General features: G+C 36.5%; 1 protein-coding gene across 2 annotated transcripts in view; it reads left to right on the top strand.

Annotated features, from left to right (window-relative positions):
• Positions 1 to 16,253, top strand: part of btbd11a (BTB (POZ) domain containing 11a) — a 123,816-nt gene that overhangs the window by 95,429 nt on the left and 12,134 nt on the right. The window contains exons 3-9 of one of the 2 annotated variants that reach the window (XM_084406749.1): positions 1,679 to 1,886; positions 6,028 to 6,180; positions 6,806 to 6,971; positions 10,792 to 10,881; positions 12,592 to 12,693; positions 13,388 to 13,481; positions 15,780 to 15,915. In XM_084406749.1, coding sequence (XP_084262875.1) covers positions 1,679 to 1,886; positions 6,028 to 6,180; positions 6,806 to 6,971; positions 10,792 to 10,881; positions 12,592 to 12,693; positions 13,388 to 13,481; positions 15,780 to 15,915 — 949 coding nt within the window. The remainder of the gene's footprint in view (positions 1 to 1,678; positions 1,887 to 6,027; positions 6,181 to 6,805; positions 6,972 to 10,791; positions 10,882 to 12,591; positions 12,694 to 13,387; positions 13,482 to 15,779; positions 15,916 to 16,253) is intronic. The other variant, XM_084406750.1, reaches the window with a different exon arrangement.

Here is a 16,253-nt window from a genome sequence, read left to right as displayed (position 1 = left end):
TTACGAGGGCACATGAATTTTTAAAAGAATGTAATGATGCACATGGATAAATCATTTATAATAAATGCAATATTCCATAAAAAGATCATGGTGACTTTTGTGTTACTTTTTCTCACCATAGGGTGAAGTGTTTTGTGTGGCTATTTGTACATTGGAAGTATGAGATTTATTTATTTATTTTTGATGTAAATGAAAAATGACACTCATTTTATGTATTTATTTATTTATTTTGTGCAAAAATTTCATTACTTGTAAAGAAGTAATTGATTATATGAGGCCCAACTCTGCTCTCAAATATTCACTGTAACTTCCACACAAAAAAAGCTTTTAGGGACTATTAAAAATCTGTGCCTGATTGCCTTCTTTAAACCAGCTCTCCTCTATAAAATTTTAATGAGGGCTGTACTTGGAAAGAGTTGATTTGCCTTGGTAAGAAGGCTTTCCTTTTGATAATTCGCTAGGCCATTATAGAGTAGCACAGTCAGTGTAGCTGTGTGCAGGAGAGGTGTGTGTGTGTTTGTTTGAGAAAGAGAGAAAGAGAGAGAAATGGAATGTTTGTGTGATGGCGAGTGATTTTCACCAGCTGCTGCCATAGAGCTTCATCCAATAAAATTAAGAAAGCAGCACACACTCACATAGACATGTTAACAACTTAAGGTTTAAAACAGTATGCAGACTTCCTCTTGCTCGCTTTCTCGGTAATTGCGGTGTTTGTGTTTATGTATGTGAATGTGTGTAGATGTTGTTCTTAAAGAACCAATTAAATTTTCCTTGGTTTTGCCAAGAAGGCTCAGTGATTCATCCAAGATAATTTGATCAGTAAAGTTAATCATTTCTGTGTTTATGTGAATAAATAATAGGTCCCAATGACTAATAATTCTGTACAAGTGTTCTTATGTGGTCAAACATTTTTTTTTTTAAATAACAGGTGTTTTGTTTAAAATTTTTTATATTTTTTATGTTTTTTTGTATGTATATATGTGTATATGTGTTGTGTGTGTATGTATATTCAATTATTTAACTTATATTCAATTGTTTATATGTTATTTTTGTTTCTTATATTCAATATATATATATATATACACATATACTGTACATAAACATATTAGCTTAACACATTCCTTGTTTTTATGTCTACCAAGAGTATTGTTTTTGCTTCTAAATTTTAGTCTATTTTATAACTTATTGATGATTCATGACTTCTTTGTGAAAGCGTTTGCACACAGTTGCACACCTTTTCAGGCACTTCTGGTCACTTTAAAAGTGTCTGGAAGTGAGTTTAGATATCCAAGAACTATATTTTCTGGCTCTTCTTTTCTTGTTGGAATCCGTCTAAATTGTAGCTTTTGTCAGTTTAAGGTTTAATACAAATATTGTGAGATTTTGACAAGTTTCCTTACCATGAGATAAGTGATATCTCCTGTAACCCCTGCACCAGATTTGGGTGAGAAAGGGAAAAGGTTGTCATCCTGTAGCTGTCATTTCCTCCTTTAATGAACGTCTTCCTGTCAAATGTGCAACTGTCTGTCTTTTGTGCATGTGCTGATGTACGAGGCCTCTAGTTTTATGTCAAAAACAGTGTAAAAGCTTTATTTGATGCGCAGCCGCAATCTTAAGGAGGTCTTTGTAAAAGGACATTCCCATACACTCAACCGCATGTCTTTACCGCCCCCTGTAGGTGACCTGGTGTCTCGTGCCATGCATCAACTTCAGCCTCTGCACATCAAGAACCCCAGCAATGGAACGCCCGTACACGAGAACCGCACCGGCACCGTGCACTGGGAACCGGAAGCCCTCTACACGCTCTGCTACTTCATGCACTGTCCTCAGATGGAGTGGGAAAACCCTAATGTTGAACCCTCAAAGATTACCCTGCATACTGAGAGGTACAGAGTATGTTGTGCATTAGCACCATGTTTGTCACAATAATGGAGTTAATTAAGGCAGCACAGGATGTCATGTAGAGTTTATGTAGATACATAAATCCCAATCTAATATTTTATTTGTGGTGTTTGCTAATACAGGCATCACTGCTATAATTACTGGGTAATTATAATTATTATAAGAGTATCATATTGAAGCCACCCAAAACACCCAAGCAACCGCATAAAACACCTCTGCAGTGTTATACAGCATCGAGTGACTTGGTGCATGATGGTGGTACATGATTTTTTCCAGATGACTTTTAGGATTATTGACACAGTCGGGGTTCAGGGAAGGCAAGGAGAACGGAATTTACATTCATCTTGAATTTCCAGATGCAATGTTTTAGCACAATGAAGATACAGTAGAACGCTTGACTCCTGTTGGAGGAGAGCGTTAATGGATTGTTATGTTATAATGGATGAGTTACGTTCAGCATCCACTGCATCTTGATAAATCCACCAGGACTCCTCTTCCCAGGCCGCCCCACATCACTCAGATGTGATAAAAAGCCCCCTTCTAAGGACCCTGTGGGACGCATGCAATGCTCGACAGAATCAGAAAACTGTCTGCTTCCCCAGAGAGGGTCTGCTCTATTTTATTCATTTCTTTCTTGGCCTCTCACTGAAGAATGAGAGAGTGGAGGAAGAAAGAGAGAGTGAAAGATAAGAGAATGACAGAAAAAATAAAATAGATGGTAGGTGAGGACAGGAATAATGAATAGAGATGGAAAAAGAAAACAAGAGATCAGAGCGAAGGAGCGTCTGGAGGTGTTCAGGGCTCTGGCTTTAGATTGCAGGCTTCAGTCCTGTGGACTTTTGTTGATGTGCTCAGTGACATTTCATCAACCTTTCAACATTCCTACTGTAGAAGAATAATACACCAAGGGCACGAACACTCATATACACACTGTAATTATCACCCTGTTTTGTCCCACATACTGTACTGTATAATTCCCAAAATGAAATACACTGAAAGATCTGGGAAATATACTTGCTGGAAACGTCTATCCTAGATCTTGAAGACAGTTAATTGAAATTTTAAACAAGGAATCGTTCTCAGTTTGCCTAAAGCTATTGTGTAATTTGTACTGTAAAGTAAGTAAGGTTAAGATTAGGTGGTTATGTGGAGGTATTTTTATATTATTTTAGTTAATAGTAAATAATGTTTTGTTTATATATATAAATATGGTATTATAATAGCTTCTTGACAAAAAATATCTTATAACACCTTATATCTAACAATACATTTTATAAATTAAAAATGTAAATATATTTATAATAAGTTATAATTCTATTAGGCCGTGAAACAGATCGGTACCATTTTGAGGGATTAAACCGCATGGTGATTTTTGTGTAGGTATATGACCCTGTATTTGAAAAATGTGTGATAGCATTAGATTCAAGGTAGTTTTTGGTTACGGAGGACGTTTTCAAACATATGTCAAGAAGTCTGAGGACATACTAAATGAATATCAGAGCCTGAGGAAGCATGGTGTATACACTTGTTTTCTGGCATTCCCTTCTCCTTTTCCATGTTGAAGTGGATAGCACCACCACTAAGCCTGAAACAGCATAAAACATTTGATTATCACACCTCCAGAAAAGTACTTGCACAAAATTCTCAAGTAGAATTCCGTGAAAAAGTCCAAATCAGAAAAAGCATGGGATCCAAACACAAAACAAAACAGCCATATCACCATAAACTGTTGTTCAATAGAACGATTTTTTAAAAACGATTTTCAACTCAAAGTTTCTCAGCGCCCCAGAGGTCTAGAAAGGTGGTTGACACATCATTTTAAAGCCCCGACACAAGTCTCTATCACATCTGGAGCCAGAAAAATACAACCATTCACCTAATCGATCTGGTAGAGCTCTTTTTTTTAAAGAATACACAGCAAATTGTAATGATGGACAGGTGATTACCTACTCAATTTCTGAAAAGCCACTGAATTTTGGTTCTGTTATTGATGGTCTTCAAGATCCTACACTCTGCAAAAGAAGAGAACAACCGTTTGGATTATAGAAGCATTTTTCTTTCTTGTAGTCACTGAACACCTTACCTTGAGATAGGATGATATAAGTGTTGATTTCTCATGAAAGCTACCATGGATCGGATGCTATCACACATTTTCCAACACTAGAGATGTGTACCTTCATGAAAATCCAAAATAAATTTAATCCCTCAAAATGGTACCGGTAGCCCAAATTTGGGGTCCCGTCTCATGGCCTATATGTAATAATTATATTTATATTAAATATAATAAATGTAATATTGTAATATAATATTATATTCAGTAAATGTTGTTTTTGTGTGTGGATACAGTTGTAATCAAATTTATTCAACCCCCATTGCAAATCAGGTTTATATAAACTTTTTAGCTGTTTGCAATGAACAAATCAAATAAAAGTAATTGAAATAGCTCAACACAGCAAATGTTTCTGTTGGTTTCCCCAAATTCAACTGAAAATGGAACTTTTCTTCTCCAGTCTCAAAATAATAGTCTTAATAGCTTCTTGACAAAAAAAAAAATCTTATTTGAAACAGGAAGAATTTATAAATGTAAAATGTAAATATAATAAATGTGTATATATATATATTGCAACAATAACTAATATTGTATATTCATTCATGGAGTCTTTTTCATGAGGATTTTTCTTTAAAAAAATATTTATTTCAAAACAAAAAGTATGTGTTTTTTTCTTAAATGTTTGATGTGATCTTTTTATTGTACTACTCTTTAGATTAAAGTACCAAGCTTCCATAAATCAATGGAATATATCTCGGTAAAATATTTATGAAGACTTTTTTCAAGAGACACTGAAGTGATTTTGATAAGAAAACTCCCTTCCTCTGGTTAAAGTGCAAAAAAAGAAAAAAGTCTTATTTTCCATCTAGATGTGGCTTCACTTTTAAACTCCAGACTGGAATGAGAACCACGTCCTTTTCCTACAAACATTTCTTCAAAGGGAGGGGAGCGGAGAAGCACATTATTCAGGCAGAAGAGAAACAGAGAAGGGTTTGCGGTTTGTTTTGGCAAAACTCGGATTCCTGGCAGGCTTTCTTGCGGTGGGTAGGTGTCCGGGGAGGAAGAGTTAGGATTGTGCAAAGCTAGCTGTTAGATGCAGGTCACAAGAAGCACAATTATATGAAGATAGATGGTTCATGGTGAAGCTTGATGCTTTTGTTCTTAATATTTCTAGGGTCAAAATGCCTCCTTTTTATTTACGTCCAAGTGCTTGCAATAACAACTCGAAAATGTTTTCTCTAATTTGGAAACTATGATGACATGTTTTGTCCCACACATTGCATGCTTTTTAGCACAGAGGGGTGTGTGGAACAACTTTGACACAAAGACGAACAGATAATGTTGTGTGGGTGGACAAAAACGGTGAAGTCATTGTTTTTTCATACTTGAAAGATAAACTAAGCCCATTTCAACAAACTGTGTGCATTTCTCATATAGTCATGTTATATAGCTGTCGCCATTATTTAATGTTGATCCACAACAACCTGACAAGACTCTAAACTCAGTTAAACAGCAGTAAAATAATCTGAATATGCTCATCGGATTTTATGGTCATGATCATTATGACTCACTGCAGTTGAGTCAGCTTCCTCATGTTCCTCAAACTTTGCCCTGTAAAGAATAGTTTTGAATATGTAAAAGTGATGTTTGGCACATTGAGAAAGTGTAATGGAAGCACATTTGCAGCTTTTTAATTCTATTTTTTTAATTCAAATTCGTCTGTTGGAATTGAGAGTGTTTTTATGAGCAGCTTGAGTCTCAAATTATCTTTTTCTGACTGAAAACTTGTCAGTTTGGTAACAGGACTTTCATATTCCGCCACATTAATTAGATGAAGCTTAGTGCTGGTAATTAGTAGAAACTGTAATCCCACCAGAGAGTTTATGATTACTTCTTTAAAGGAAACAAACGTACGCTGACAGTCAAAGGTTTGGACGTACTGGACTGAATTTGTTTCTTATGATCTTAAATGTTTAATTCTTAAATACTAGGAATGAAGTTTGTTGACAAAATGAATTATGAAATCAGTAAACTGCTTTTCTTATATCAGACATATCTTTCTTCTGCCCCTGCAGGCCGTTCCTGGTCCTGCCTCCACTGATGGAATGGATCCGGGTGGCCGTGGCGCACACAGAACACCGCCGAAGCTTCTCTGTGGACAGTGATGATGTGCGTCAGGCAGCCCGACTGCTGTTACCCGGGGTGGACTGTGAGCCGCGGCAGCTGAAGTAGGTTTGGAAGGCAACGTCACTTGCATATATGCACAAACACATGGTCGGCATACACGCTATGCATGTAGAATGCCTTTATTAACAGTTAGTCAATCATAGAAGGACACACAAAACACATAGACGCGCACACACACACACACACACACACAATGTACTCATACTGCATCGTATGAATTGCACAGAGTATTGTTAAATTCTTGTGTGGATTTAGTGTCCTAGTGACAGGCTCTGAAGTGATATGTTTACATGGACGTAGTTATTTTGAGGAGCACCTTAACAGATGCCGGTTAACCTGGCAACAATCTTTTAAAGTGTGCGTGCATGCGGTATCAGAGATATATCAAAGATGTGCAATTTTATATATATATACATAATGTATATATATATATTATGTAATGTAATATATAAATTAAAACATATATAAATTACATACATTTTAAATAATAAATGAATTAAATATTATAAATGTATATAAAATAAATAAGAATTATGAAAGAATATATAATAAAAACATACCTAATTACAAGCTGCTAGGCTGAATCTAATTAGTGTGGCAGAATATGAAAGAACTGTTGTATGTGTATTAAAAAAAGTAAATAAACACTTACCTTTTATTCAACAGAGCAGATGACTGCTTCTGTACTACAAGGAAACTGGACGCTGCATCCACAGAAGCAAAATTCCTGCAGGACCTGGGCTTCCGGATGCTCAACTGTGGACGAACTGACCTGGTCAAGCAAGCAGTCAATCTGCTCGGACCAGATGGCATTAACAGTATGAGTGAACAGGTGGGCACTGATATATTCACACACACACCAGCCACACATTTTGTAGCATTCATGTACTATTCAGGCCTGAATATAGTATATATTAGATTATAGATTTGCACCTTTATATCTAATAATAATATAATTAACAGGAGATAATATGACCTTGAAAGGGCATTTGCAACCCATTTTACTTCAGTAATGTGACATACATTCTAAATGTCATTGCATTTGATACAGAAAAAATAAATGTGCATTTTTTTCTGAACTAACAATGAAAAGAGGCTTGGTGACACTAAAAAGAAAGTCTTTTTGAAAGTGGAGCAAGTTTAAAGGTGCATTGCGCAAGAGTCTGAGTTTTCGCAGAACTACGCCCCCTCTGGCGGCAAGCGAAACTGCAACCAGAGGTGTGCACGCTCACGGACCACACGCACACGCACGCTTGCACGAGCACGAGCTGGTCATAACCCAAGGAGCATCAGCCGCACAAATCTTTTGTTTACAATCATAATGTCTTCAGAGGTAATAAAGTTTTAAATCTGCAAGTAATTTAAAATATGTGAAAGGAAAGGCAATTGAGTAAATAACACACTTATGTGTGAGGGAAAAAATGGGGGTAACGTTAGTAGAAAACTTCGTTTTTTATTCCCATCTATCTCCATGTTGAACTGTGTTATGTGTTTACTGTATCCACTTATGACTATTATTGTGGAAACACGTTCATGAACAATATAAGTTATAACTTTGTAAAAGCTCAAAATTGTAATCATGATACCATACCATACACAGTCGGTCAACAAAGTACACCCAAATGTCTCAAGGTAATAAACAATCAAGTGGCACTATGACGTTACCATAAAAGCCAAACAGGCTAATCCGCCGAAGATTTGCGGGGGTTTAGCCTGTTTTATTGATCAGCTAAGTAGCATATTCCAATATCAATACATCGTAATTAAGCAGTAATTTGCTCAACATTTGTGTCTAAGTATCTAACTTATATATCAGCATTTTATATCACAATCATTCTGAACCTGATCACTGACAATGGTAAGTTAGTAAAACCTATTCCGATAGTACATTTATCTAGCTTACGCTAAAGCATTACACATTTTATGGATCGTCATTTATTGTCATTATTGGCCGTATCAGACATTAGAGAATGGGATATATCTTACCTTTTTATCAAGAAAAAAGCCAACTGAGGATCCCGTTTGAGCCCTAGAGCAGACCGGAGATCTCTCCATTTGTTGAAAGCCTTCCCTATGTTTACTCTCGTCTTACCCCGACGCCTGTCTGACTCCAATTTGTACCTTTTGGTTGCACTAGACAAAAGTTCTCTTTTTTTATCTTACGTGGAGTTTGCGTTGGTGTTTGAAATGAACTACAAGCCGGTCTCTTAGAATCCATTTTCTACGGAGAATGGCGGCGTCGGCGCATACACAAACCTGCCAGACATATGAGCGTGCCGTGAACGCGCATGACGTCACGCCCAGTCTCAGATTCCGACCCGAATCCCTCATATTTATTTTACTGTACAGGATTATAGAGGCAATCGCAGTGATCAGAGAAGGGCTCATTCAGCCCATCAGGCAATTGTTTAAGCATGTATGGGTTAGAAAACGGGTATTTTTAACATGAAAAGTTGTGCAATGCACCTTTAAAGGGTTCTTCACTGCTGGCAAAATGGGCTTTCAATAAAACTTTGCTGTCTAAAATTGGTGCTACCTGACTGGAGAAAAAAGGATGTTGTCTTCCCTTTTGCCAAATAGGTAGCCTATATAATGCTGGTCAATACCACCTTGCTTGAGTAGGAAATACTTCTTAGAAAACTTTTAGTCATAATGGTGTCGACAAAGCTGTCAAAAGTTCGTTGGATGACGCATTTTGCTGACAAATAATCATGAATTGAAATGATGTGCACTGTTGAATTGTGCAAACTAAGATAAAGAGCATGTATTTTGATTACAGGATTTGGCTCTCCTTATCCATCCTACAGTTTCTTTTAAATTCTGTTGGCACAGACCCTTTTGTTTATACTGTAACACATTTTACAGTGACTATGAATGCAATTAATTACAACACCAACAACATAATAACAGAGTGTATTTATGAGCAGCTCCACAAAATAATTACGTCATTAAATAATCACACATCCTTTAGTATTAATCAGAACTTGCACTGTAATTACTCCGTAATGTAAATGCTCATGTAAACTGTGACTTTCCCCACATCTGTATAGCATCTGCCTCATACCATTACATATTTGAGAATCAATGACATTTCTGCAGCATGTGTCATTGTAGATGAAAAATGGCCTAGTAGGTTTTTTATAATATTATGTGAAGAAAGATGACCCACATAGACATTTAGAGGCTAAGGAAATAAATAAGATGTTACATGACCTTTAAATAAAGAAAAACGCTTTTAATCCGACTGATCTGTGTAGGAAGGAAGCATCTATCGTGATAGTAGTCATGACACTCGGTATTATGAATCAAATAGTGTCATCCGTATATCTTATGATTGTGTGTTATTGTCACGGTCTGTCTTGAAAACAGCAGCCAGTTTATGCAAAGAATGACGGCGACATGCCGGTGCTGACACAGTGGATTAAACTAACATGTAAAATTGAAGCGACATGGAGGCAAAATGTGATGTGATGACAAAGAGAAATGTTGTCGAGTCCAGCTGGGAATCATTGAGAGTTGCTCCATCTTACTTTGGAAGAGTTGCTCCGAAATCACGCTGGCAAATATGGGACTCGTTATTTCAAGAAAAGCCTCGAGGGAAAATACGATTCAACTGACAAATGAATCTCCTTCTTCATGGTGAAAACTGTTTGTAGAACTGCACACTCTCGAGTTAGTAATGGAATAAAGTGTTTACAGTTAACATCAAGCAGAATGCCTAAAACCCCTTTACCCGTTTAAAGAGCAACATTTATTAGGAATAAATTAACTGAAATCACTGTGAAATTGAGTGCACTAAAAACTTGACCATATCTCTTTTTACAGAGACCCAGAAGAAATTTTTATAGATTTGTCACCATTATATAAGCGCATAGACAGTTTTCGGTAACACTTTACAATAAGGTTTCATTAGTTAAAATTAGTAACTGCATTAGTTAATGAAAAATTCCTTTAAAGGAATGTATTGATCTTTGTTTGTTCAATTCAACATTTACGAAAACATTATTAAAATCAAAAATCGTATCTTTAACATTAGTTAGTGGACCTGAGCTAACAATGAACAGTTGTATTGTTTTATTAACCTTAACAACTAATTACCTAACAAATGTATTAATTATATATACTGTATAGTTTATATAATATATTAAGAATAATTTCAGTAATGTATTAACTAACGCTATATATATGTATGTATATATATGTACATATACATATACATATATACATATACATAAATATACATATATATACATGTATATCAAAACATGACTTTGAAAGGTGAGAGGGTATTAATGGTGTATTTTCTTTCAAAGACTGTTTAAAAACATAGCTAATTATTTGGCTTTATGTGCCTTCATGCACTGATGCTTATATGTGCGTGTTTCCCTAAAGCAGTGCAAGATTTGATGGTGAGAATGAATTGTTTTCTGTTTAAAGTGCTTTAATTGAGCATCATCCATAAAGATTACTGTTCCACTCAGTTCATTTAAATGGACACGTTAAGCCCTTAAGACAATGTTATTTTCAGAGACTTTTTTGCTAAATAACCCTGAACTAGTGCCGCAGTAACTTGTGCTGTAGGCTGTACAGCGATGGGCTCGGACTATGGCATGTTTACTGCAGGTGTTCAGTGTTTTTTATGTGTTGCTCAGGGCATGACCCCTCTCATGTACGCGTGCGTCCGTGGGGACGAGGCCATGGTGCAAATGCTGCTGGACGCTGGGGCAGACATTAACAGTGAGGTCAGTATTTTTTGGTTGTACAATTATGAAGTGTCTTGTAGTGTTTTCCTCTGTCTCTATTAAACTAACTATCCTATCTCTATGAAATTAATCAACTATTCTCTCTGTCCTCTTCCCGATGTTGTTTGCATGTACTTAAAAAGTGGTCGTGTCTACTTAGGTTCTCATTGATCTCGTCGATATTTATTTAGATTAGAGGCAAATGAGATATGCTAATGATTTCCAGCAAAATGGACATATTTGTAAAATACATTTGACACAAATGTATTTTTAACACCATTACCTACATATATATTTTTAAATACAATGATTGCCTAAAGTAGATATACTGATTGTGAAGCATTCAGGTTAAAAACATGAAACATGATTATAAAAGTTGAATAAAACTGATTCAGTTGGCTAGCTTGCATAAAACAGCATTGACTCAATGTCATTCTAATATAAGGGTCATTAATTGATATTAAAAGGAACATGTTTCACGTATTTGCCTTTCATGTATTAGTCCTGAAACCGGTGAAGAACGGGTACAGGTCATATTTTACCACACAAAAATGTTTTTGTTTTTTTGCGTTGTGACGTTACTTTTATGACAGTTAAGCATGGTTTCTAATTAGCATAATATGTCTCGCTATTTTTGATGATTTGAATGATTGTAATTTAGTGATTTTCTTATAATAATAAAATCAGTATATATTAAACGCAGTATAACAAATAGTACCACAATGAATAAATACTTTGCTTCTTAAGTAGATTATTTCATAGTTGTATTTCACATACATGACATTTCAGATAAAATGTCAATTATTTTGGGCTGAAATTTGACCTTATGTTCTTGACCATTTTCATGAAAGTCAGTCCTGTGTACATGTATGTCATGATGTGATATTGTGCTCTTTTACCTCTTTTATGTCGTCTTCATTTGACCCTTAAAGGACATTTTTAAATGGAGTTGTTGACTTGGGCACAAAGCACCAAATGCATAAACAGTGATCTTAACTTGTTTTACAAATTGCTTCAAACTCAAGGAGAGTATTAGCAGGTGGGCAGATGTGCAGTTATTTGCCTACCTTATGTCCTAATGTTCCTAGGCGATTTTGCACAAACAATTGTTAACCTTAATCCCACCCGAACAATCAGTTCCAAAAGGTCATGTTTGCCTAGACGAGAACAGATGCCTGCATAATTTACCATTGACTACAGAGCTCAGTTCAGCGTGCAGTACAGCTGTAAGCATTAAAACCAGACAAGCCTTCTTTTTTGGTGCTTTGTACGTGAGTCACTGCTCACTTACACTTCTAGCGTTTGAACTCGCTGCCAATTATTCTCCCTCCAGTCTTTATGTTACCGCTATGAATACCGTGAACTAGATCCTAACCGTCTTCAAACCGTGGTCAGAATTTTGAGTAAAGCGAAGAGGGCGTATAGGGGTTGTCCAAAGGAAAGCAGACGCAAGTAAACTCTAGTTTGTGGGCTGGATGGAAGAAGGGGTTTGGAGAACAAAACAAGCACTTGCTCTTTCTTCCTCTATTCGCTTGAATTAACAAAACAGCCAGACGGCGGAAGAACTTTCCAACTTTCCGCTTACTCATTCACTCTTTCCTTCCCCTTTTTTCTTTCTCGTACTCCTGCAATTCCGCAATTGGAGCACAGTGTTCTGGTATATAATGGCTGAATTTTTCTCTCCCTGAACTTCACCTATATGATTCCCAGGTGCCCAGCTCACTACACAAGCACCCCTCAGTTTATCCTGACACCAGGCAGGGGACTCCACTCACATTCGCCGTGTTACACGGACACGTCCCTGTCGTGCAGGTAGTGGCGGTGTGAATGATTTGATGCCTTCCACCTTTGTACTTTCCTTATTTATTATTATGATGCCGCCATCATAATAATAATGGCACAAATAAAAAAATGTGATGTAGACTCTTGTGGGCTGGATGGTGCTGCCCCAGTTCAGAGGAGCTTGGATGAGGATGTCGATTGGTAGTAGGAATAGGCCATATGTGCCAAGGAAGAAAGAGGAATGCTTTGAAAATAGAGGCCAGTTTATTGACTGTGCACTCTACTTTTCCACCCAAAAGTGGAAAAAAGTCTTAGTTTCACTGTAAATACTCTATAATACTCCAAGACACTTATTTAGCTCTTCCAGGAAAATGGAAAGACAAAGGGGATATTTCCTGGGATATTTCTCAATCTCCCAGAAGCACACATCCACAGTAGGAGATATTATCAGTGAAATCCTTTTTATTTCATTCAGTATAAATATTTTCCCATTTTCTCTGACAAACAGACCAAAAATAGTCCACCCAAAGCATCAAGAGTGAAAGAAATTATGACCAAATTACCATAAAGATGTTTACTAGTTGGAGGTGGCCTATGTGATAAAAAGAGCAGGCTAATTTAATGCAATTACAGGATTTTTATTTACCGGTATCTTGGTGATATTAAAGTTAAATCCTCTAAAATCTGTTTTTATAATGATTGTTCTTCTCATCTTATTGAGCAGCTTCTACTGGATGCCAGAGCTAACGCGGAGGGAGCGGTTCAAGAAGGCACAGAGAATTACACTGAGACACCACTTCAATTGGCGTCTGCGGCAGGTACCACAAAATACTGAAGCCATACAAAAACTTTTACAGTATGAATTTATGTATGATTAAATTGCAAAATATAAAACCAAGTGGCATCTGCAAACATGAAGCAATTACTGGCCAAAGACAATTACTGATGTCAAGGTTATATTTATTGGATGTATGAAGTAGTTTCCCTCAAGGTCACACAGTCCAACAATATATCTGCTTTTTTATCCTTTACATTTAAAAAAATATATATTTCTATCATTAAAATCAGTGCCACTTGGTTTGATATTTATGGTTTGATATCTAATACAGTGACATTATGCTGTGGCTTAAGTGTCCAAATACTATTAGGGCCACAGTAAATTATCTTTATGACATGCATTGTCATAAATATATATATATTACCTTTAGCTGTTACAGTACTTTATACCTTATCTACCTCTAAAGGAAGAATATTAGTACCTTAAAGAGATAATTTACCCTCATTTTGTCATCATTTACTTACTCTTATGTCATTCCAAAGCTGTATGACTCACTTTCTTCTGTGACACAGGTAGATATTTTAAAGAATGTTTCAACTGTTTTTGTCTATACAATGAAAGTCAATTTAGCTGACTTTTATTGTATTGACAAAAAAAAAAAAAAAAACACTTTGACTTTTTATAGAATATCTTCCAAGTATTTAAGGTAGGAATATGCACAATTTAGGGGTAGATGAGGTATTGTGAGAGTGCTGCCTTAGTGGCATTTACATTATGGAGCCTCCATGTGAGTGAAATCTTTGACAGCATACAGAGTAAATACGTTTTAGATGATTTTTCACTCTACATCCAGGACCCATTTTTTAAATGGTCACATTCTGTTCCTTTTGTGCCTCTAATTTAAACCAAATGGTCTCTGCTGACTGTTATCTGACAAACTGAAGACATTATACTTTTGTGCCCCAGACTGGTTCCAGAACCATAATAGTATTATTCAGAGACTGATGGGGCTGCATCGCTCTCAGGAGCTCTTTGCAAACTTGCTAATGAGCCTTAGCAACAGCAGCTTTTTTTCCCTTTAACATCCACAGTGTGAATGTGACAAGTCCACATGGTGGAATGATGTATTGAAACCAGTGCCAAATGAGATTTCATAATCCCGGCTGTGGCAGTCCTATGAATATGAATTGACCTGAGTGATATTCATTTACATTTGCCAAGTGTTTTCCAGCATAATGCTGAAAATTACCTGTCTGCCCCACTTAGCGTACACACTCTTGAAGACTTGGGTAATTCAAGTTTGAGTCAGCTGGTAATGGGCACCTTCTCTGTGGGATAAAAAAAGGATGGGGGTTCACAAAAATTGTATCATCTCATGCAGAAGAGGGGAATGAAGGAACACAAGCCAAACCGACTGAGACGAAATGTCTAGAAACAGGTTTAACCGTATGCCTGTGTTCCCTTGTGACCCCCTCAGAAATGGCTGCGGATGGGATTGTTTGAGCCTCATCGGATCCAAAGCTCATCAGGCCTCACTGATTACGCCCCATTTGCTGTATGCTGGGTCAATTACCCCCAGTGTTAACATTCGGGTTTTCCTTCTAATTTAGAAAAGCTTTCTCCTCATTAGTCCATGTGGATGTGCACAGGACAGCCTGCTAATTTACATTAGTAAATCAATCTGGGGACGACCTGCTAGACAATCTGATTGATAAATACTTTTCCTGAAGCTCAACTGCTAGTAAAATGTGTACCTTTTTATGACCTGTTCAAGGTCAAACCATGACAGATAAGAGATAAAGGACTTTCTATTTTAAATTTATGCTGTAGCTTAATATGAATAAGGGAATTGTAGATGGAGGAGCCAATCAGGCCAAAATAAACAAAATCCGCGACTTAATCCATCCCCTTATTAAACTAAACAAAGAAAACAAATAACACAAAACTGGTCTAACTCAATGTCTTATGATAAAAGGAGGGGACTAAAATACAGTACTTGAGATTTTTTTTCACACTCACAATTTAATTCATTAATTCATTAATTATTGAAATGATTATGATTGACTAAAATAACTGAGATTTGTTCCACACTTTATTTATTTATTTAATATTTGTGCACTTTACCAACACATAGCATATTTGCATAGTGTTTTATGTATGTTGTCATAAGAAACCGTCCACCTTTTAATACGGTCACAAGAAACACATTTGAGAGATATGCTACTAGTTGTAAACAGCAATGTGCCTCTGCTGACCTCAATAGTAGGTGTCTAAATGCGTTGCTTTGGATAAAAGCATCAGCCAAGTTAATGTAATATAAATGGTCTTCTTTTAACAGGCAACTTTGAGCTGGTCAGTCTGCTTTTGGAAAGGGGAGCAGACCCTTTGATTGGCACCACTTACCGTAATGGCATTTCCTCTGGTCCGCTGGGTGAAATGAACTCATACAGCCTGGCAGCATCACATGGACACAGGTAAAGCAAACCCAATGACTCAACAGCAAATGAAGTGTATAAAGTGACAGCACATTCACCAGCAGCACAACGGGGAACTGAACTTTCATTAGTTCATTGACACATTTGTCACACATATCATTATTTCTGTGTCCTTATACATCATTCTGACTGCAGAAACTTAATCTATCAGAACTGAACCCCTGATGTGTTATTATTGGCACTTATAAAAGCTGAGCTGGTGTATTTGACTGCAAAATTGTGTGTAATTTACTACCATAACTCCCAACCCCATCATTGCTGGTGAACGGTATGGATGACTGCTTGCTCATTCATTCATTCAGTCTCACCTATGGCCA

Source organism: Rutilus rutilus (genome assembly GCF_951802725.1).
Source record: "Rutilus rutilus genome assembly, chromosome: 4".
Lineage (NCBI taxonomy): Eukaryota > Metazoa > Chordata > Actinopteri > Cypriniformes > Leuciscidae > Rutilus > Rutilus rutilus.
This window is presented reverse-complemented; position numbering and strand designations above follow the sequence as displayed.